General features: G+C 44.8%; 1 protein-coding gene across 2 annotated transcripts in view; it reads right to left on the bottom strand.

The window, feature by feature from the left end:
• Nucleotides 1-22,128, bottom strand: part of EIF5B (eukaryotic translation initiation factor 5B) — a 3,606,765-nt gene that overhangs the window by 2,885,796 nt on the left and 698,841 nt on the right. For both annotated transcript variants that reach the window (XM_044070982.1, XM_044070983.1), the window contains exon 5: nucleotides 19,773-19,984. In XM_044070982.1, coding sequence (XP_043926917.1) covers nucleotides 19,773-19,984 — 212 coding nt within the window. The remainder of the gene's footprint in view (nucleotides 1-19,772; nucleotides 19,985-22,128) is intronic.

Genomic DNA, 22,128 nt, shown 5'->3' with positions numbered 1-22,128 from the left:
CAGTATAATCTTCGGTCTGTCTGCTCTTGCTTTCAAGAGCACCTTGGGCAGAAGAGGCAGAGGTGGGAAAGCGTAAACTGTCCATGCTGTCCAACTGAATGAAAGGGCGTCCACTCTCCAGGCCTTTGGATGTAAGGTCCTTGAACAAAACTTTTCCAATTGATGATTCCTGTGGGAGGCGAAGAGATCTATGTCTGGCCTCCCCCACGCTTGGATTATCTTTGTAAACACTTGAGGATGCAACTTCCATTCGTGTGGATCTGTCATATTTCTGCTTAGATTGTCTGCCAGCGTGATTTCCAAACCTGGCAAGTACTGTGTTTGAAGTTCGATTTGCAATTCCAGAGCCAAGTTCCAAAGTGTCATGGCTAGTCTGCACAGGGGGTATGAATGTGTTCCTCCTTGTTTATGTACCACATTACTGTGGTGTTGTCTGTTCTTAATTGTCCTGGATGAAGGAGGTCCTTGAAAGCTGTAATTGCATTTATCACTGCTAGCATTTCTTTTTGATTGATGTGAAGGTGCTTTTCCTTTTGGGACCATTTGCCCTGAATGCACCTGTCATGTGCGCCCCCCAGGCGTAATCTGAGGAGTCTGTTGTGATGACTTTATTTGCTTGAGGCGTGCAGAATGGGAGACCTGTGTTTGACATGCTTGGGCCCCACCATAGAAATTCCTTTTGCAAACATGGAATTATTGGTATTATTGTTTCCAAACTGTGGCTGTGTTGAGACCATAGGTTTTTTAGGTACCATTGAAGTTTCCTCATATGCAACTTTGCACATGGGATTAAAAGAATGCAAGATGCCATGAAGCCCAGAGCCTGCAGGATTTTCATTGCAGTAAGCCTGGTACAATTTGCTAGTGTTTTGAAGTACTGAGTTAGTTGCCCCTGTTTTTCTGGCGTAAGATAGGCCATCTGGGTGTTTGTGTCCAAGTTGGCATCCAGGAAAGTTATTTTCTGAGATGGTGTTAGCCTGGATTTCTCTTTGTTGATTGTGTATCCCAGAGAATTCAGTAACCGTGTTGCATAAGCCAGATGTTCCAGAAGTATGTGCTTGCTGTCTGCTTGGATCAGGCAGTCGTCCAAATAAGGGTACATTTGTATCCCTTGAAGTCTGCAGTAGGCAATTACTGATGCCAGGCATTTCGTGAATACTCTGGGCGCAGTACATAAGCCAAAGGGCAATGCAGAGAATTGATAGTGGATTGAACCTGCAAGAATTCTGAAGTATCTTCTGCAGCTTTGCCCGATTGGGACATGCAGGTATGCCTCCTTGAGGTCCAATGTTACCAGCCAAAACTCCTTGCCCAGCATGGGAAGAAGCTGCTGTAATGTGAGCATCTTGAATTTTGGTACAAGTAAGAATGTGTTTAGGATGGATAAGTCCAAAATGGGTCTCCAGTCGGTTCCTTTCCTTGATACCAGAAATAGCCTGGAATAAAATACTTGACCTTGTTCGTGAGTAGGTATCTCTTGAATAGCGTTCATGTCTATGAGCTTTGCAATTTGTAGTTGTGCCTCTGCCCTTTGATTGTGTGGCAGGTTTGGCATGCCTCTCATTTTTGGAAGTGTGTGAAAATGAAATCTGTAGCCTCTGTTTATAACGTCCAGGATCAATTTGTTTGTTGTGACAATATGCCAATTTCTTGTAAATAATGCCAGCTTTCCTCCCAAGGGTGCTGCCAGCTGAGACTTGCTTGGCATGGAAAGGAGGAAGTCATTGGGGTTGTTTCCTGTATTGTTGTGCACTGTCTTCGCCACCTCTTGGTGCTGGAGTTTGCCATTGCCTGCCTCTATATGATCCTTGTGATTGTCCTCTGCCCCTTGTGCGCATGTATCTACCTCTTTGGGGCTTGTCTGTGGCTGGAAAGGACCAGTTTTTAGAAGGCCAATTTCTGCTAAAACGTGGTGGTTGAACCTGTAGAAAAGCTTTGACAGATTGCATAGATTTGGCTTTTTCTTCCATTTTCCATAGCATCTCCTCAGCATTAGTACCAAATAGCACATCCCTTTGTAAAGGACCATCTAGTAGTTTAGCTTTCACATGATCAGGCAAGATTTGTTCCCTAAGCCATGCATGTCTATGAATGACTGATCCTGTAACAGCAGCTCTACTTGAGGCCTGTAGGGCATCATAGCCACATTGTAAGGTGTGTACCCACTTGTTCTGCACTATGCATCATATCCTGCAACTACTTCAAATCTGGTTGTTCAGGTTGAGACATTTTATTTCTTAACAGTGATAACAGAAACTGCTGATATTTAAGCATATGAAACTGACAATTTAAGGCCTCATGGCTAGGGTGGCCGAGGTATATACCTTTTTTCCCCACCTTTCTAAGGATCTTGACTCTTTCGGAAGGTAGTGGATTCTTAGCAGTAGAGGCCTTCATTCCCTTGGGGCCTTGAGAAATGGTTTCAGAGTCAGCATTATGGCTTTTGTAAAGAAATTGGTGAGAGTTAGGAACTCTGTAGTACCTATCCGGCTTGACTGGGGCAGGAGGCAGGGAATCCGGATTAAGGCAAGCCTCCGAATAAACATAATCAATTATGTCCAAGACAGGAGGTATCGCCAGACGACGTCTGTGTTGAGTTAATAAAAGAAATTCCCCAAGTCTTTTCTTGGAATCAGAAAAGTCTTGGCCTTCCCAATGGAAGTGTTCCCTCAAGGTGTGCAAGGTTTCCCCCAAAAAAAATCCTCATTAGGAGATACAGAAGGAATGGACTGCTCTGCATCAGAAACTTCAAAAGGGGAGTAAGAGTGTTCCTCTACATCAGAATGATCTGAAAAAATGGAGCCCTGATCAGAAGAGGGAGAATCTTCCTCCACTGTGGGTCTCTTCTCTGGAGGGGGTTGGGAACCCCTGATAAGGTTAATTGAATCCTCAGCCATTTTAAGCATCTGCTTTTTAGCCATGGGGCCTGGAGATGGGCCCTGTGCAACAGGCCTCTTGGGATGCCTGGCTGATTTGGACTTACTAAAGGCCTTAATGGAAAAGGAAGATGAGGGTCTAAAGACACCATGGGTGGAAGTGGACCTGTCCACATTAGGAAGCTCAACGCTCACAGTGGCTTCGGTGGTTGTAGTCTGGCTATGGGCCGAGGTACCTGCGGTCTCGGTTACAGAAGACACTGCCAAAAGTGTCATCGGTAGTCAGGGACTGCATAGGCGTCTCGCTGAGAACCGGACCACGTGTAGCCGGTTTTGGCGTGGTGTCGGTGGGGCCCGCGGAACTCGCGTGTCGGTCCTTGCGTTTTTTGGACAAAAGGATAGTCGGAGTCTCAGACGACATTTTATAATCAAAGGCTTTACCAAAAAAGTGTTGGGCAAACTCCGCCCGATGCTTAATAGTGCGTTTATTGAAAGTAGTGCAAAAGCGACAGCCCGAGACGTCGTGACCTGGGCCTAAACAAGGTATGCAGAGGGAATGGAAATCCTTATGCGGTATTTGCTTCCCACAAGAAATACAATTGTTAACTTTTTCTGACATCGGTCTGAGGCAAGAAAAGTTACCCCAACGGGGTACTTAGCTTTAATAAAGACTTTGGTTTCCAATTTTTTGTAAATTCAGGAGCTGGCCCACCGGCACTTGTGAACTGCTTCGGGCACCGCACGGCAAAAAAAAGACTGAAGAAAATGGCATCGGCTGTGTCTTGTATACCCCTGCCTCACTGACGTCAGGAAAGAAAGCGACAGCAACCGACGCCGGACCTAGACTTTGGAATTCGGCCGACTGAGGACCCGCCTGACGGCAGAGAACCCATCTGTGATTACTGCAGCTGTATGCACGATGATCAGTCATAAGCAGCCGGAGTGACACTGTGGGAGTGAATGAAAGCTTTTGAAAGCTGGCTAAATACTGTATCTTTGGCAGGATACAACCCATAGACTAGTGCAGAGGCACAGAGATGTGTAAGCATGTAAATTCCTTGCAATGAGACAGGAATCATACTCAAAACTCTGCAACTCGCATTAAAATAGTGTGCTTTCCAGCCTGACTGATCCCTGGAATAGCATATCCATACAAGTAAGGGTGCTGCTAGCAGCTGTACGACTAGGGGAAAAGTACAGTTTTGTACCTACCATAAATGTAGATGTTAGTGTTCACCCTGCTGCAGTCATCACACTTGGGTTATCCTGCCGTCAGGTGGTCCCGCAGTCAGCCTGAGTTCCAAAGTCTTGGTCCGGCGTCGGTTGCTGTCGCTTCTTCCCTGACGTCAGTGCGCCAGGAGTATACAAGAGGCATCAGACACCATTTTCTTCAGTTTTTCTTGCCCCAGATGTCAGGTGCCCTCAATAGGTAGGTGATAGAGATAGAGAGAGAGAGAGAGAGAGATGGAGAGAGAGAGAGAGATAGAGATATCTATATAAAAATAAAACAATACCTTCAGGCACAAGCAAATACACCACAGAGGTTGTATAGGATAGAGTGGTATAGATAAGTTCAGCTAGTTTAGAGGGGATGGAGGAAGGGTAACCTGGACTGCAGCAGGGTGAACACTAACATCTACAATTATGGTAGGTACAAAAAATACAGTTTTGTACCTACCATAAATGTAGATGTCCGATAGATATGCAACTGCAGTCAGGACATATGGGTTGTCCTGCCTCAGGCAGCCCTTCGGTCGGCCGGATTCCAAAGTCTGGGTCCGGCGTCGGCTGATGTCGCCTCCTTCCCGACGTCAGAGCGGCTTGGGTATAAAGGCATCCGCCGACGCCATCTTCTTCAGTGTTTCTTGCCCCAGATGCCAGGTGCCCTCCAAGGAAGGCTAAATTTGGTGAAAGGATAAAAAAATTCCAGACATGCACAACAGCAATAAAGAGATGCACCATAACAGATATTCCCAGCTACTAAAGGAAGGGGGAATGGGCCCAAAAGAAAAAATAGCAGAGGGGTAGGAGGGAGGGAAAACCTGACTGCAGTTGCATATATATCGGACATCTACATTTATGGTAGGTACAAAACTACTATGTCCTTCAAGAATGCAACTGCAGTCCTGACATATGGGTTGAATACCATAGCCAAGCTGGGGGTGGTAGGATCTAAGAAAGGGATGGTGTAGCTAAAATGCCCTGCAGGACTGCCGAAGCAAAGCCTGCTCGGGATCTTGAGTATAAAGGCAGGTTGTAGTGTTTGGTAAATGTATGCACGGAGCTCCATGTAGCAGCCTCTAGAATGTCCTTTGTAGCCACTCCTCTAAGAAAGGCTGTGGATGTGGCTATAGCTCTGGTGGAGTGTGGCCTAATATTGGCTGGCACACCTTTTCCATGGAAAGGGTAACAATCTGATGCAGTGTCCAATCCATTTTGAAAATGTTTGTTTGGAGATTGCCTTTCATTGCACTCCAGCAGCATAGGCTACAAATAGTTGGTCAGACTTCCTGGTGGTCTTTGTTCTATCCAAGTAGTAGCGTAATTGTGTATGTCCCAAGTGTGCAGCAGCTTTTCCCCCTTATTTTGAGGATTGGAAAAGGTAGGCAGGTGAATTGCTTGATTTAGAGACACCCTGGATATCACTTTTGGCATGAATGAAGGATTGGTTCTTAGAGACTCTGTCCTGATGAAAAATGAGAAAGGGAGGTACTGCCATGAGGGCCTGCATCTCCGAGACTCTTCTTGCTGAGGTAACTGCCAACAAGAAAACCGTTTTCCAAATGAGAAATTGCATTTCTGAAGATGCTGCTGGTTCAAAAGGAGGAAGAGTTAATTTTTCCAATATGAAGTTGAAGTCCCATGCAGGTACTGGTGGTTTTCTGGGAGGCTTGATATTCTTTATCCCTCGTAGAAACTCTTTGCAAGGGATGCGAAAACACAGGTGGGTCACAGTTGTATTTTGCTGAGATTGCTGAAGCGTGAATTTTTATGGAAGAATGAGAGGCCACTTTGAAACATTTCTGCCAAGTATTCTAATATCTGTGGTATGCTCATCACAGATGCATCCTGACCCTTGTTGGCATTCCAGATGAAGAATCTCTTCCACTTGGCTGAATAGGTTTTTCTAGTGGAAGGTCTGCGTGCTTCCAGCAAGATTTCTTGAACTTTTTCCGAGAGAGATATGTTTAAAAGTCATGGAACCCTCCAAGCTGTCAGCTGCAGTGTTTGCAGGTTTTGATGAGCAGTCCTGTAATTGTGCTGAGTTAGAAGCAGAGGCCATTGAGGCAAGGGCCACGGTTTGGTGTGAGTTATGCTCAGTAGCAATGGATACCAGTGTTGCCTTGGCCAGTCCGGAGCTATCAAAAATCCTTTTGGTTGTTCTGCTTTGATGTTCAGTAACACCTTGGTCAGTAATGGCAGAGGAGGGAATGCATAAATTGTTAGGGAATTCCAGCTGAAGGAGAGAGCATCCGTTCTCCAGGCTAGAGGATGGTGCGTCCTTGAGCAGAACTTCTCTAGGTGATAATTGAGGTGAGAGGCAAAAAGATCCATGTCCGGTCCTCCCCATACACTTGTTATTTGTGAGAAAATGTGTGGATGCAGCATCCATTCGTGCGGATCCAAGAAATTTCTGCTCAGCCTGTCCGCCAGAACATTGTCCTTGCCTGGAACAAACTGGGATTGTAAGTGGATGTTCAGTTTCAGGGACTTTTCCCAAAGAGTCATTGTTAGTCTGCAGAGGGGATACGAATGAGTGCCCCCATGCTTGTTTATATACCACATGGCAGTGGTGTTGTCTGTTCTTATTAGTAGATGACCTTGCTGAAGGGATTTTTCGAAGGCCTCGATTGCATGCATCACTGCCAACATCTCTTTTTGATTTATGTGCAGATGCATTTCCCTGGGAGTCCATTGCCCTTGAATGCATCTGCCTTCCATGTGCGCCCCCCATCCATGATCTGAGGCGTCTGTTGTAATGGTTTGACTTGCTTGAGGCTTGTTGAAAGACATGCCTTTGTTTAATTGACTTGCTTGAGCCCACCACAAATTCCCTTCGCAGGCATGGAATGAGTGGTATTATGTCTTCCAGATTGTGGCTGTGTTGAGACCATAAGCTTTTTAGGTACCATTGGAGCTTTCTCATGTGTAGTCTTGCCAGAGGGATCAGAAGAATGCAAGATGCCATGAACCCCAGGGCCTGCAGGATCTTCCTTGCAGTCAGCTGGGTGAGCTTTGCTAGGCTTTTGAAGTAATCTGGTAAATGTTCTTGTTTCTCCTCTGAGGAAAACCATTTGTGATTGTGTGTCCAGTTTGGCTCCTAGGAAAATAATCTGTTGGGATGGCAGTAGTCTTGATTTTTGAATGTTGACTGTGTATCCCAAAGCCTGTAGCAATTGAATGACATAGTCCAAATTTTTTATCAAGGTTTGTTTGTTGTCTGCTTGTATAAGGCAGTCGTCCAGGTAAGGGTAAATTTGAATCCCCTGGAGCCTGCAGTGTGCAACTACTGATGCCAGGCATTTGGTGAATACTCTGAGCGCAGTAGATAAGCCAAACGGCAATGCTGAGAATTGATAATGCTCTGTTCCTGCCAGAAATCTGAGGTATCTTCTGCAACTGTGTCTGATTGGGACATGCAGGTATGCCTCCTTGAGGTCCAGAGTAACCAGCCAAGACCCCTTGCCCAGCATGGGAAGGAATTGCTGTAACGTTAGCATTTTGAATTTTGGCACAATGAGAAAAGTGTTTAGAGCGGACAAGTCCAGAATAGGCCTCCATTGCTTTTCTTTTCTTGGAACAAGGAACAGTCTTTAATAGAATCCCTGGCCTTGTTCCTGAGGAGGAACCTTTTCTATCGCTTTCATTTGTAACAGCTTTGAAACTTGTATGAGTGGCTCTGCCCTTTGATTTTGTGGCAGGTTTGGCATGCCTTGTCTCTTTGGTAAGGTATGGAAGTGGAACCTGTAACCTTTGTCTATGTCCAGAATCCATTTATCCTTGGTTAAAATGTGCCAGTTCTTTGAGAATAAGGATAATTTTCCGCCTAGAGGTGCTTCTCAATTTTTTCTGACATCGGCTGAGGCAAGAAAAATGTTCCCCAACGGGGCACTTAGCTTTTTGATGACTTCGGTAACTGAAACACAGGAGCTGACCGACCGGCACTTGCGAACTGCTTCTGCTTTGGGCACCGCGCGGCAAGAAAGACAGAAGATGGCGTCGGCGGATGCCTTTATACCCAAGCTGCTCTGACGTCGGGAAGGAGGCGACATCAGCCGACGCCGGACCCAGACTTTGGAATCCGGCCGACCGAAGGGCTGCCTGAGGCAGGACAACCCATATGTCAGGACTGCAGTTGCATTCTTGAAGGACATCTGTACTATGTTCATCGCGTTACCCTGCTGCAGTCATCACACTTGGGTTGAATCCCAAAGCTAAGGATGGGTGGTGGAGTTAAACAGGGTTAGAAGAAGCTAGTAGGCCCTGCAAAACCGCAGTGGCAAAACCAGCTCTAGTCTTAGAATAGAGGTAAGTGATCGTGTTTGAAGGTGTGCACTGAACTCCAAGTTGCAGCTTCCAGAATATCCTTGGTTGGCACTCCCCTGAGATAGGCTGCTGATGTAGCTGTAGCCCTGGTGGAGTGGGACCTAATGTTAGCAGGTACCGGTTTCCCCATAATGTGTGTAGCAGAAACGTATGCAATGCCCTATCCATTTACAAATAGTCTGTTTTGAGATATCTTTTCCTTGTGATCCTGCAGCATAGGCTACAAAGAGCTGGTCAGATTTTCTGAAAGCCTTAGTTTTATCCAAGTAGTAACGCAATTGCCTGTGAATGTCCAAAGAGTGCAGGAGTCTCTCCTTTGTTCTGGGGATTTGGGAAAAAGGTGGGCAAATGAATGGTTTGGTTTAGGGCCACACTGGATACCACCTTTGGCATAAAGGAAGGGTTAGTTCGTAGAGAGACTCTCTTGATGAAAAATGAGGAAAGGCTCCACTGCCATTAGTGCCTATAGCTCTGAGACTCTTCTAGCAGAGGTTATTACTAGTAGCAGGGCAGTTTTCCATGAAAGAAATTTTAAATCAGCTGAAAAAGCTGGTTCAAAGGGCAGCAGTTTTTCCAGAACAAAGTTGAGATCCCAAGTAGGTGTTGGTACTCTCCTGGGCGGTCTTATGTTCTTAGCCCCTCTGAGGTACAGTCTTAGGAGTGGATGTGAGAATAAAGGAGGATCAGTGTTTTAATGAGCTGAAATTGCTGAGGAGTGGATCTTAATAGATGAAAAGGAAAGCCCTTTGTGCAACATCTCAGTTAAATATTGTAGACACTGAGGAATGTTTGGATCAAGGGGATTTTGGCCCCTTGTGCCTGGTTCCAGGCGCAAAATCTTTTCCAATTGTCTGAATAGGTTTTCCTGGTGCTGGGTCTCCTGGCCGCCAGAATGATATCCATAACCACTTTGGCTAGAGGTGTTGGTTGGTTGTTTAGGTAATTTGCCATGCAACCAGGTTTAAAGTCTTGAGCTGGCTGTGTAGAATCTGATTGTCTCGCTGGGTCAGCAGGTGAGGAATTTATGGTAAAATTCATAGTGGGCCGTGGGCCATGTTCCTTAGAATTGGATACCAATGCTGGCGTGGCCAGTCTGGTGCAATGAGTATCATTTGTGGCTTCACTAATCTGACTTTCAGCAGTACCTTTGCTAGAAGAGGCAGTGGAGGAAAGGCATACACTGTTAATGTTTTCCAACTGAATGAGAGGGCGTTCACTTTCCAAGCTTGTGGACGGAATGTCCTTGTGCAAAATTTTTGAAGTTGGTAGCTTTGGGGGCTGGCAAACAGATCTATGTCTGGGCGTCCCCATTTTTGAGCTATCATTGCAAATACTTGTGGATCTAGTTTCCACTCGTGTGGATCCATGATGTTTCTGCTTAGGTCATCTGCCAATGTGTTTTTCTTTCCGGGCAGGAATTGTGCTTGTAATTGAACCCGGTAAGACAGTGCTGTGTTCCACAAGGTCATTGCTTGCCTGCATAGAGGGTAGGAATGTGTGACCCCTTGCTTATGTACCACATTACTGTGGTATTGTCCATCTCTATTATTAGTTGTCCTAGGTGTAAGAGGTCCTTGAAAGCTGTTAGGGCATTCTGTACCGCGAGCATTTCTTTTTGACTGATATGCAGATGTCTTTGATCTGTAGTCCATTTGCCCTGAATGCACTGTCCTGCCATGTGTGCTCCGCAGGCACAGTCCGATGCATCTGTTGTCACAGTTTGCCTGGCTGCGGGTAAGGTGAAAAGCTGACCCTTGCTGAGGTGACATGCCTGTGCCCACCATAGAAACTCCTGTTGAAGGCAGGGAGTGAGTGGTATCATTGTTTCGAAGCTGTGGCTGTGCTGAGTCCATACGCTTTTCAGGTACCACTAATTTCCTCATGCAGTTTTGCAAATGGTATTAGTAGTATGCAATATGCCATGAATCCAAAGGCCTGCGGAATTTTTCTTTAAGGGAGTTGGGTCTTTGTTGCCATTATTTTGAAATATTGAGTCAACTACTGTTGCTTGTCTGGCGTGAGATAAGCCATCTGGGCCGTTGTATTCAAGCTGGCACCCAGGAATATTATGTTTTGTAAGGGCACTAGTTTTGATTTTTTTTTGTTTATCCTAGGCAACTTAGGTGTTTAACAAATGCCAGATGCTTTAAAAGAATGTCCTTGCTTTCTGCTTGAATAAGGCAGTCATCCAGGTATGGATATATTTGAATTCCTCTGTCTGCAGTATGCAATTACTGGTGCCAGGCATTTTGTGAAGACCCTGGGTGCAGTAGATAAGCCAAAGGACAGTGCAGAGAATTGATAATGCGTTGAACCTGCAATGAAGCAGAGGTATGTTCTGCAATTTTGTCCGATAGGGACATGCAGGTCTCCATGCTTTGTCTTTTCTTGGGACTAGAAAGAGTGTTGAGTAAAATCCTTGTCCTTGCTCCTGTGTAGGTATCTGCTGAATAGCTCATGTCCATGAGAGCTGTAATTTGTTTTTGTGCCTCTGCCCATTGATTTGGTGGCAGGTTTGGCATTCCTTTTATCCTTGGCAAGGTATGAAAGTGGAATCTATATCCTTGTGAGACAATGTTTAGGACCCATTTGTCTTTTGTGATGATGTGCCAGTTGTCTGCAAAAAATGCTAATTTTCCTCCCAAGGGAGCTGCCAGGAAAGATTTGCTTGATAGTTTGAGGATTGAGTCATTGTGTTTGTTTTCTGCTAGCTTTGGGCCTGTCTCCTCCTCCTTTCTGGGTAGCAGTACCCCATTGGCGAGGTTTGTAAGGGGCTTGTGACTGACCTCTGCCCCTTGGGCATCTGTATTTGCCCCTCTGTGATCTGTCAGAAGCTGGAAAGGATGAGTTTTTTGTTGGCTAATTTCTGCTGAAACGAGGGGGTTGTACCTGTAAAAAATCCTTGACCTGCATAGACTTTGTCTTATCCTCCATTCTTTAAAACCTCTTCTGCTGTGACACCAAATAATACATCCTGCTGTAAAGGTGCATTCAATAATTTTGATTTGCCATGATCAGGTAGGGTTTGTTCTTTTAACCAAGCATGTCTACGTATGACAGACCCAGTACCAGCTGCTCTACAGGAAGCTTCCAATGAATCAAATCCACATCGTAAAGTATGTTTGCCCACCTGTTCAGTTGCATGCAACAGATCCTGCATTTCCTTGAATTCAGACTGTTCAGTATGTGTGCTCATTTTTTTGTTTTAATTGCAACATTAGGAATTGCTGATATTTCAGCATGTGAAAGTGACAATTTAATGCTCTCATAGTCAGAGTTGCTGAGGTGTATATTTTCTTTCCCCATCTATCTAGGGCTCTGTAATCCCTTTCAGAGGGCACAGGAATTTTAGCCATAGAAGCTTTAGCCCCCTTGGGACCCTGGGAAATTGTTTCTGGGTCAGCCACAGGGCTTTTATAAAGGAATTTGTGAGAGTCAGGCACTCTGTAGTATCTGTCTGGTTTGCTGGAGCAGGAGGTAGAGAGTCTGGATTTAGACTAGACTCCAAGTAAACATCATCCACAATGTCTAAAACTGGAGGGATAGCAAGTGGTCTGTGCTGGCGTAGAAAAAGGAACTCTCGGAGCCTTTTCTTAGAATCAGAGTGGTCCTGGCCTTCCCAGTGGAAATATTCCCTCATGGTATGTAAAGTTTCCCCAAAGGAATAGTCTTCAGGGGGAGATGCTGAGGGAATAGAGTCTCCAGCATCAGTGTCTTCATAAGGGGGAAAAGTGTAATCCTGTTCCTCAGAAGAATCTGAGGAAATTGAAACCTGGTCAGAGGAAGCGTAATCCTCCTCTTGCCTTGGTCTTTTATCTGGAGAGGGATGGGAACCCCTGATTAGGGTAATCAAATCTTCAGCCACCTTAAGCATCTGTTTCTTAGGCATGGGGCCTTGAACTGTAGACTGATGTACAGTCTTTTTTGGTTTTAAAGTAGTTTTAAGCTTAGCATTAGATTTAATGTTGAGTGTAGTCTGTCTGAAGACAACTTCTGCAACTGAAGGCGTTTCCACTGCACTGGGGTCTCCTCCTGCTCCGGTGTCGGAAAGGCCTAATGAAGATGGCTGCGACGGCCTAGTACACTCTGCTTGAGAATCCACAGCTGTCTGGGGTTCCAATTCTGCGGTAGTCAGGGGCTGCGTAGGCGTCTCACTGAAAACCGGAGAACAAGCGACAGGCCCAGCAAAGGCCTCTGAGTCTGGCTTGGTCCTAGGCTGCTTGTCCTTATACTTGCTTTTTTTTATGCATGCCGGTCATCGTTTGCTCCGATGGCATGATATAATTAAATTTCCTACCAAAGTAATGTCGTGCGAAGTCAAAACGGCGTTTGATAGTTCGTTTATTAAACCTAGCACAAAACCGACAACCTGAGACATCGTGGTTTGGGCCTAGGCAAGGAATACAATAAGAATGGAAGTCCTTATGAGGTATTTGCTTCCCACAAGAAATGCAATTGTTAACTTTTTCTGACATCGGACTGAGGGAAGAAAAGGCTCCCCAAAGGGGGTGCTTAGCTTTATTGAAGACTTCGGACTGAAATTCGAATCGAAAATCTCAGGAGTCGGCCGACCGGCACTTACCAACTGCTTCTGCTTCGGGCACCGCGCAAGAAAGATTGAAGAAAATTGCTTCGGATGCCTCTTATATACCCCTGGCGCACTGACGTCAGAGAAGGAGACAGCAACTGATGCCGGACCAAGACTTTGGAACTCAGACCGACTGCGGGACCGCCTGACGGCAGGATAACCCAAGTGTGAGGACTGCAGCAGGGTAACACTAACATCAACAGGGTTAATAAGAAGCAAACAAATCTAAAACATAAGCTGCTGTTAAAAAGTGATAAATTGCACGGCATATAAAAACACTGAACGAAAACTACAGAAATCACAGGAGGCTAGAAAATAATAAGACACTGCCTAAGCAGTCAGCAAGGGAACACTGGAAGGACATATGTATGGCCCCAGAGTATGCAACAAAGTTTAGGAGTTTCAGGATTTTTGTTTGGAAGTTTTTGCATAGGAATTTTTGCACCCCAAGCAGACAAAGAATTTTTCCTCAGGCAGATGGCAAAGGTTGGAAGTGTGATGTCCCCCAAGAGGTAACATGGAAAGTACAGTTTTGTACCTAGCATAAATGCAGATGTTAGAGTGTTCACACTGCTGCAGTCATTACACTTTGGTTATCCTGCTGTCAGGCGGTCCCCGCAGTCGGCCAACGTTCCAAAGTCTTGGTCTGGCATCTGTTGCTGTTGCTTCTTCCCTGACGTCCGTGCGCCAGGGGTATACAAGATGCATCAGACAACATTTTCTTGAGTTTTTCTTGCACCAGATGTCAGGTGCCCCCAATAGGTAGGCAATACATATTGCTAATAAAAAATATACATATAAAATAAAAACAAATCCTTCAGTTACAAGCAAATACACCACAAAGGTTGTATAGGGTAGAAAGGTATAGACAAGTCCAGCTAGTTCAGAGGGGATGGAGGGAGGGTAACCTGGACTGCAGCAGTGTGAACACTAACATCTACATTTATGGTAGGTACAAAACTGTACTATGTTCATAGTGTTACACTGCTGCAGTCATTACACTTGGGTAGAATCCCAAAGCTAAGGTTGGGTGGCTGGTCTATAAAGAGTTACGATTGGCTATGAGGCCCTGCAGAACTGCAGTGGAAAATCCCGCGCTGGATTTAGAGTAAAGAGGCAGGTGGTAATGCTTGGTTAAGGTGTGCACTGAATTCCAGTTGCAGCCTCCAAAATTTCCTTAGTAGGTACTCCACTGAGGAAGGCTGTTGAAGTGGCTGTTGCCCTGGTGGAATGTGGCCTAATGGTATTTGGGACTGAATTTCCATGCTGTGTGTAGCAGTAACAAATACAGTGTCCTAGCCATTTGGATATAGCTTGCTTTGAGATAGTCTTGCACTGTGATCCTGCAGTATATGCTACAAACAGTTGCTCAGTTTTCCTGAAAGCTTTTGTTTTGTCCGAGTAGAAGCGTAGCTGCCTGTGTATGCCCAAAGAATGCAGAAGTTTCACCCCTTTATTCTGGGGGCTTGGATAAAAAGTTGGCAAATGGATGGTTTGGTTAAGAGACACAATAGATATTACCTTTGGCATAAAGGTAGGGTTTTTCCTTAAAGAAACCCTGTCCTGATGAAAAATTATAAAAGGGTCCACTGCCATTAATACCTGTAGCTCTGAGACTCTTCGTGCTGAAGTTACTGCCAGGAGCAGAGCTGTTTTCCATGATAAAAAATTTAGATCGGCTGTATTGGTTGGCTCAAAAGGTGGTAGGGTCAGTTTTTCCAAAACAAAATTGAGGTCCCAAGTTGGTGTTGGTGCTCTCCAGGGCGGTCTTATGTTTTTAGCCCCTCTGAGGTACTGCTTTAGCAAGGGATGAGAGAATAAAGGAGGATCCGTGTTGTAATGTGCTGAAATGGCAGAGGCGTGGACCTTAATTGATGAGGATAGGCCTCTGTCCAGCATCTCAGTTAAGTATGGTAAAATCTTAGGAATGTTTGGAACAAGAAGGTCAAGGCTTTGAGCCTGGTTCCAGGCGCAGAATCTCTTCCATTTTTCTGAGTAAGCTTTCCTGGTGCTAAGCCTTCAAAATGACATCCATAACAGTTTTAGAGAGAGGTGTTGCCTGTTTGACTAATGTATCTGCCATGCAGCCAGGTTTAGGGTTTTGAGCTGACCATGCAGGATCTGATTATTTTGTTGAATCAGGTGTGGAATTTGAGGCAAAATCCATGGTGGGCCTTCAGCCAAGTTCCTTAAGATAGGGTACCAGTGCTGGCATGGCCAGTGTGGAGCAATCAGGATCATCTGTGTTTTCTCTTGTCTGGCTTTTAGGAGTACCTTTGAAAGGAGTGGCAGTGGCAGGAAGGCATAAACTTTCAGGTTTTTCCAGCTGATCCAAAGAGCATCCACTTTCCATGCTTGTTTGTGATAAGTCCTTGTGCAGAATTTTTGTAGTTGGCAATTCAGTGGGGAGGCAGAAAGATCTATGTCTGGGCATTCCCATTTTTACGTTACCATGCTGAAAATTTGTGGATTCATTTCCCATTCGTGAGGGCCCATGATATTTCTGCTTAGATAGTCTGCCAGAGTATTTTTCTTTTCTGGCAGGAATTGTGCTTGCAGGTGAACTTGATACGTTAGAGCTGTGTTCCACAAGGTCATGGCTTGCCTGCATAGGGGATAAGAATGAGTGCCCCATTGCTTGTTTATGTACCACATTACTGTGGTGTTTTCTGTCTTTAGTAATAAATTGTCCTGGATGTAGCGTCCTGGATGTAGAACGTCCTTGAAAGCTGCTAGGGCACTTTGAACAGCCAACATCTCTTTGATGTGAAGATGCATCTGGCCTGTGGTCCACTTACCCTGAATGCATTTTCCTGCCATGTGTGCTCCCCAGGCGTAATGCGAAGCATCTGTTAGAGTTTGCCTGGCTGTGGGTTGGGTAAAAGGCTGACCCTTGTTTAGGTGACATGCCTGTGCCCACCAATGAAACTCCTGTTGTAGGCAGGGAATCATTGGTATTACTGCTTCTAAACTGTGAGAGTGTTGAGTCCAAACACTTTTTAGGTACCACTGTAATTTCCTCATATGCAGTCTGGCATATGGTATTAGTAGTATGCAGGACACCATGAATCCCAGGGACTGCAGAATTTTTCTTGCAGGGAGATGGGACGTTTTTGTCAGTAATTGAAAATATTGAGCTAGTTGAACTTGTTTGTCTGGCGTGAGGTAAGCCATCTGGGCCATTGTACTTAAGCTGGCTCCCAGGAATGTAATCTGTTGCGAGGGCACTAGTTTTGACTTCTTTTAGTTTACTGTGTACCCTAGAGAAATTAACAACCTTTTTACAAATGCCAGATGCTGTAGAAGAATGTCCTTGGTCTCTGCTTGAATGAGGCAGTCGTCCAGGTATGGATATATTTGAATTCCTTTTTGTCTGCAAAATGCAATTACTGGTGCCAGGCACTTTGTGAATACCCTGGACACAGTAGATAAGCCAAAGGGCAGTGCAGAGAATTGGTAGTGCATTGTACCAGCTTTGAATCTGAGGTATCTTCGGCAATTTTGTCCGATAGGGACACGCAGGTATGCCTCTGAGGTCCAGAGTAACAAGCCAAGCCTTCCTGACCAGCATGGGTAGAAGCTACTGTAATGTCAACATTTTGAATTTTGGAATATCCAGGTAAGTATTCAGAATTGAAAGGTCTAGTATGGGCCTCCAGGCCTTGTCCTTTCTGGGGACCAGGAAGAGTCTTGAGTAAAAACTTGTCCTTGTTCCTATTGTGGTACTTTCTGAATTGCTCTCATGTCCATGAGGGCTGAAATTTATTTTTGTGCCTCTGCCCATTGATTTTGTGGCTGGTATGGCATTCCTTTTAGCCTTGTTAAAGTATGAAAGTGGAACCTGTAATCCTGAGACGATATCCAGAACCCATTTGTCTAGGGTGATTGTTTGCCAGTTTTGAGAAAAAAGTGCTAGTTTTCCCCCTAAGGGGGCTTCCAAAAGGGACGTGCTTGGCGTACGGAGGGGAAGTCATTGCGACTGTTTCTTGTATGGTTGAGACCTGTCCTCACCTCCTTTGGGGTTGAGGTGCCCCACTGTCTTTGTCTGAGCCTTGGGGTTGAGATCTGCCTCTTGGGCGTCTATCTGCCTCTCTGTGGCCTGTGACACTGTAAAGGACCAATTCTTTGTTGGCCAATTTCTGCTAAACCGAGGTGGCTGTACCTGTAAGAAATCCTTGACTGTTTGCATAGATTTAGCTTTATCCTCCATTTTCTTAAACGCCTCTTCTGCCTTAACACCAAACAAGGTATCATGCTGTAAAGGAGCATCCAATAATTTTGCCTTAACATGATCAGGTAAACTCTGTTCTTTTAACCAAGCATGTCTTCGAATCACAGAACCTGTAAACTGCGGCTCTACAAGAGGCCTCTAAAGAATCAAAACCACAATGCAGAGTATGTTTTCCCACCTGTTCAACTGCATGCAATAAATCCTGCATTTCTTTACAATCAAGAGCTTCTGAGTTTGCAAGCATTTTCCGTTTTAACTGAGCCATTAAATATTGTTGGTACTTAAGCATGTGAAACTGACAATTTAAAGCTCTTACTGCTAAGGTTGCAGAAGTGTATACTTTCTTCCCCATCTATCCAAAGCTCTGGAATCTCAGAGGGTACTGGATTTTTTGCAAAGGAAGCCTTAACCCCTTTTGGACCCTGGGAAATAGTTTCTGGATCAGGAGAAGGGTTTTTGTAAAGAAACTTGAGAGTCAAGGAATCTACAATACCTATCTGGCCTGGCTGGAGCAAGGGGAAAAGAATCAGATCATCAGCTGGATTCAGAGAACACATCATCCACAATGTCTAGCACAGGCGAGATAGCCAGCGGCCTGTGTTGAGGCAATAAAAGGAAATTCCTGAGCCTCTTCTTGGATTCTGAGTAATCCTGACTTTCCCAATGGAAATGCTCCCTCTTATGTAAAGTTTCCCCTAAAGAATAATCCTCAGGAGGAGCTGAAGGGATAGATTTTTCAGCATCAGAGTCCTCATAGGGGGGTAGAGAGTACCCCTGGTCTCAAGAGGAATCGGAGGAAATGGAAACCTGATCAGAGGAATCGGTCTGTATCCTGCCTAGACCTTTTCTCAGGAGGGGGATGGGAAACCCCGATTAGAGTAATGAGGTCGTCGACCATTTTAAGAATCTGTTTCTTAGGCATGGAGGACTGTCCAGGAGAATGCTGTACTTGTTTTCTTTGTCTTTAATGGTACCTTTGTCTTGGCTGTTGTTTTAATGGTAAGTTGTGAAGGTCTGAATACACCAAATACCATGAGTTTCCAGAGGCCTAGTTGTCTCCAGGTGGGAGTCGGAAGTGGCCTGTGGCTCTGAGGTAGCGGGTGTCAGGGGCTGCGAAAGCGCCTCACTGAGAACCGGCAACTGGCCTATAAGAGGTTTTGTCGTTGGTTTTGGACCTCGGATGCCTGTCTATCCTTGTCTCTGCGTTTTTTCGGTATTGAGGTAGTCGGCTGATCCGACGGCATAGTATAATTGAACCTTCGGCCAAAGCAGTGCAAAGCAAAACCAAAACGGCTTTTTATAGTGCTTTTGTTAAATCTAGCACAAAACAGACAACTAGTGACATCGTGATCAGGGCCTAGGCATGGAATACAGTAAGAGTGGAAGCCCTTATGAGGTATTTGCTTCCCACAAGAAATACAATTAACTTTTTCTGACATCGGTCTGAGGCAAGAAAAAAATTTCCCCAACGGGGTACTTAGCTTTATTTAAGACTTCGGATCTGAAATTTGACTTCGAAAATCTCAGGAGTCGGCCGACCGGCACTTGCGAACTGCTTCTGCTTCGGGCACCATGCAGCACGGCAAGAAAGACTGAAGAAACTGGATGCATCTTATATACCCCTGGCGCACTGACATCAGGGAAGAAGCGACAGCAACAGACGCCGGACCAAGACTTTGGAACTCTTGCCGACTGCGGGACCGCCTGACGGCAGGATAACGCAAGTGTAATGACTGCAGCAGTATAACACAATGAACATCAAACATTTTGGGAGTTCGAGTTGGCAGACTTTAAAAATTCCTTACAGAGTACTCTTTGCCAGAAATACTGTGAGCAAATGGATCTAACTATGGAAATGATTCTGTTAAGATTGGACACAATCTGAAAGTTGGTGGCTGCCAAAAAAGTAATTGCTAAAAAATGGAAATCCAAGTCTAAACCAACTGCATTTAAAGTACTGAATATTGTAACAAAGATAAAAGAACTGGAAGTGAAATCTTTAGAAAACAGTAGGAGCAAAGCAAAGAAACGCATGGAAACTGTGGGAGCAATACACGCAGAACAACATTCTGTTAGATGAGCAAGGTTTAAGAGAAGACCGGAATTGAGCAATGTAACGTTAGACTTACGACAACTACTCAAGAGAAAATATGTGATGCATAATGTATACAAATAGTATGTTAATACTGTTTGTTCTCTTATTTAAATCTATGTTTGACAATGTTTTAAGTAATAATATAATAAAGGTGTTAAAATATGAAGCAAGACTCAAGGCTGGCAGAATGTCTAAAATCAAAAACAAATTAGACAAAAAAATACACAACTGAATGCCAGGGTGACAGTAAAACTAATTAATACCACCAAAAGCTGTTGCGTAAGCAACATGAAAACTGCTGGGAAAAATGGATAATCCTTTTTTATATTAATGTGAGCACAGGCTTTATACTCAGCCTTAAGCAAATCACTTCCTACAGATTATTTTCAAATAGTCACACTATGTTGTCTAATTCCTGCAGACAAATATCCTTACCTGCTCCAAGCGTTTTGCTTCAAGCTCTTCAAGTCGTCTTTGCTCCTCTTCTTCCTCGCGTTTCTTCCGTTCCTCTTCCTCTTTAAGCTTTGCCAGTGCCTCTTGCATGGCTTTAACAGCAGCTTTACCTGGTCCTTTTTTCTTTTCCTCTTTTTCACCTTTCTTTTTTTTCTTCTCTTTTTTTCTTTTGCTGTCGTCGTCATCATCATCATCTGATTAAAACAAAATGTAATCTTACAAAGTTAAAAACTAAGAAAAAAATCTCCTCAAACAAGTTATGGGTGCTTACCATAAAGTACAGTTGTGTACCTACCATAAATGTAGATGTTAGAGTGTATTCACTGTTGCAGTCATTACAATTGGGTTATCCTGCTGGCAGGCTACCCACAGGTCGGCCCGAGTTCCAAAGTCTAGGTCTGGCATCAGTTGATGTCGCCTCCTCCCAGTCAGTGCGCCAGGGGGTATAAAAGATGCAGCTGACGCCATTTTCTTCAGTTTTACTTGCCCCAGATGTCACGTGCCCCTAAAAAGGTAGGCTAAATTATGCCAATAAGCATGCATACACAAAAAACAACTTTTCCTTCATCTACAAGCAAATGCACCACATAGGTTGTATAGAATAGAGAAGTACAGATAAGTCCCTGCAAGGAAAAGGGGGATGGTGGGAGGGTAACCTGGACTGCAACAGTGAATACACTAACATCTACATTTATGGTAGGTACACAACTGTACTATGTTTGGGTTTCACTGTTGCAGTCATTACAAATGGGTTGAATCCCAAAGGTTGGGAGGCTGGTGCTAAAGAGGATTAGGAGAGGCTATCAGGCCCTGCAGAACTGCAGTGGCAAAACCTGCCCTGGATTTAGAGTAGAGAGGCAAGTGATAGTGCTTTGTAAAGGTATGCACTGAACTCCAAGTTGCAGCCTCTAAGATGTCTGGTTGGTACTCCTCTGAGGAAGGCTGCTTAAGTGGCTGCTGCTCTGGCTGAATGTGGCCTAATGCCCTTGGGCACTGATTTGCCATGCTGTGAATAGCAAACGAATGCAGTGGCCTATCCACTTTGAAATAGTCTGCTTTGAGATGGGCTTTCCTTGTGATCCTGCAGCATATGCCACTAAAAGTTGTTCAGTCTTTCTGAACGCTTTAGTTCTGTCCTAGTAGAAGCGTAGCTGTCTGTGAATGTCCAAAGAATGCAGAAGTCTCTCACCCTTATTCTATGGGTTTGGGTAAAATGTAGGCAAATGAACTGTTTGGTTAAGGGCCACACTGGACACTAGCTTAGGCATAAATGTAGGGTTTGTCCTCAGAGAAACTCTGTCAGGATGGAAAATAAAAGGTTCCACAGCCATGAGTGCCTGTAACTGAGACTCGTCTAGCGGAGGTTATTGCTAGGTGCAGAGCGGTTTTCCAGGATAAGAATTTTATATCAGCTGCAGAGGCTGCCTCAAATGGAGGCGGTGGGAGTTTTTCACAGACATAGTTGAGGTCCCATGCAGGTATTGGGAGCTCTCCTTGGAGGTCTTATGTTTCTGGCCCTTCTGAGGTACTGCCTTAGTAATGGATGAGAAAAAAAATAGGTGGTTCTGTATTGTAATGAGCTGAAATGGCAGAGGCATGAAACTTAATTGATGAAAAGGAAAAGGCTTTATCCAGCATCTCAGTTAAGTATTGCAAAATCTGAGGAATATTTGGAACAATCTTATCAATACCTTCTGCCTGGTTCCAAGCACAGAATCTCTTCCATTTTCTGCCTAAGATTTTCTAGTGCTAGGCCTCCTTGCCTCCAAAATAACATCGACCACTGCTTTAGAGAGAGGTGCATCTTGAATGGCTACGTTATCCGCCATGCAGCCAGGTTTAAGGTCCTGAGTTGGCTGTGCAGTATCTGACCGTCTTGTTGGGTCAATAAGTGAAGAATTTGAGGTAATGTCCACGCTGGGCATTGAGACAAGCTCTTTAGGATTGGGTACCAGTGCTGGCAGGGCCAGTCTGGGGCAATCAGTATCATTTTTGGCTTCTCTTGTCTGACCTTGAGTACCACCTTGGGGAAAAGCGGCAGAGGAGGAAAGGCATATACTGCTAGGTTTCTCCAGCTGAAAAATACAGCATCCACTTTCCATGCTTACTTGTGATAAGTCCTTGTGCAGAATCTCTGTAGTTGGCAGTTGTGAGAGGAGGCAAAAAGGTCTATGTCCAGGCATCCCCAGTACCTTGTTATGCTGAAGACTTGTGGATCCAATTTCCACTCGTGGGGATCCATCAGGTTTCTGCTTATTTCGTCTGCCAGAGTATTTATCCTTCCTGGCAGGAATTGTGGGGATTTCCATCAGGTTTCTTTTCTTTTGTTTTATGTACC

The sequence above is a fragment of the Protopterus annectens genome, chromosome 5.part0 (assembly GCF_019279795.1).
Source record: "Protopterus annectens isolate FY-2018-M chromosome 5.part0, PAN1.0, whole genome shotgun sequence".
NCBI classification, from domain to species: domain Eukaryota; kingdom Metazoa; phylum Chordata; order Ceratodontiformes; family Protopteridae; genus Protopterus; species Protopterus annectens.
Note: the sequence above shows the minus strand (reverse complement) of the source record. Positions and strands in the feature narration are given on the sequence as shown.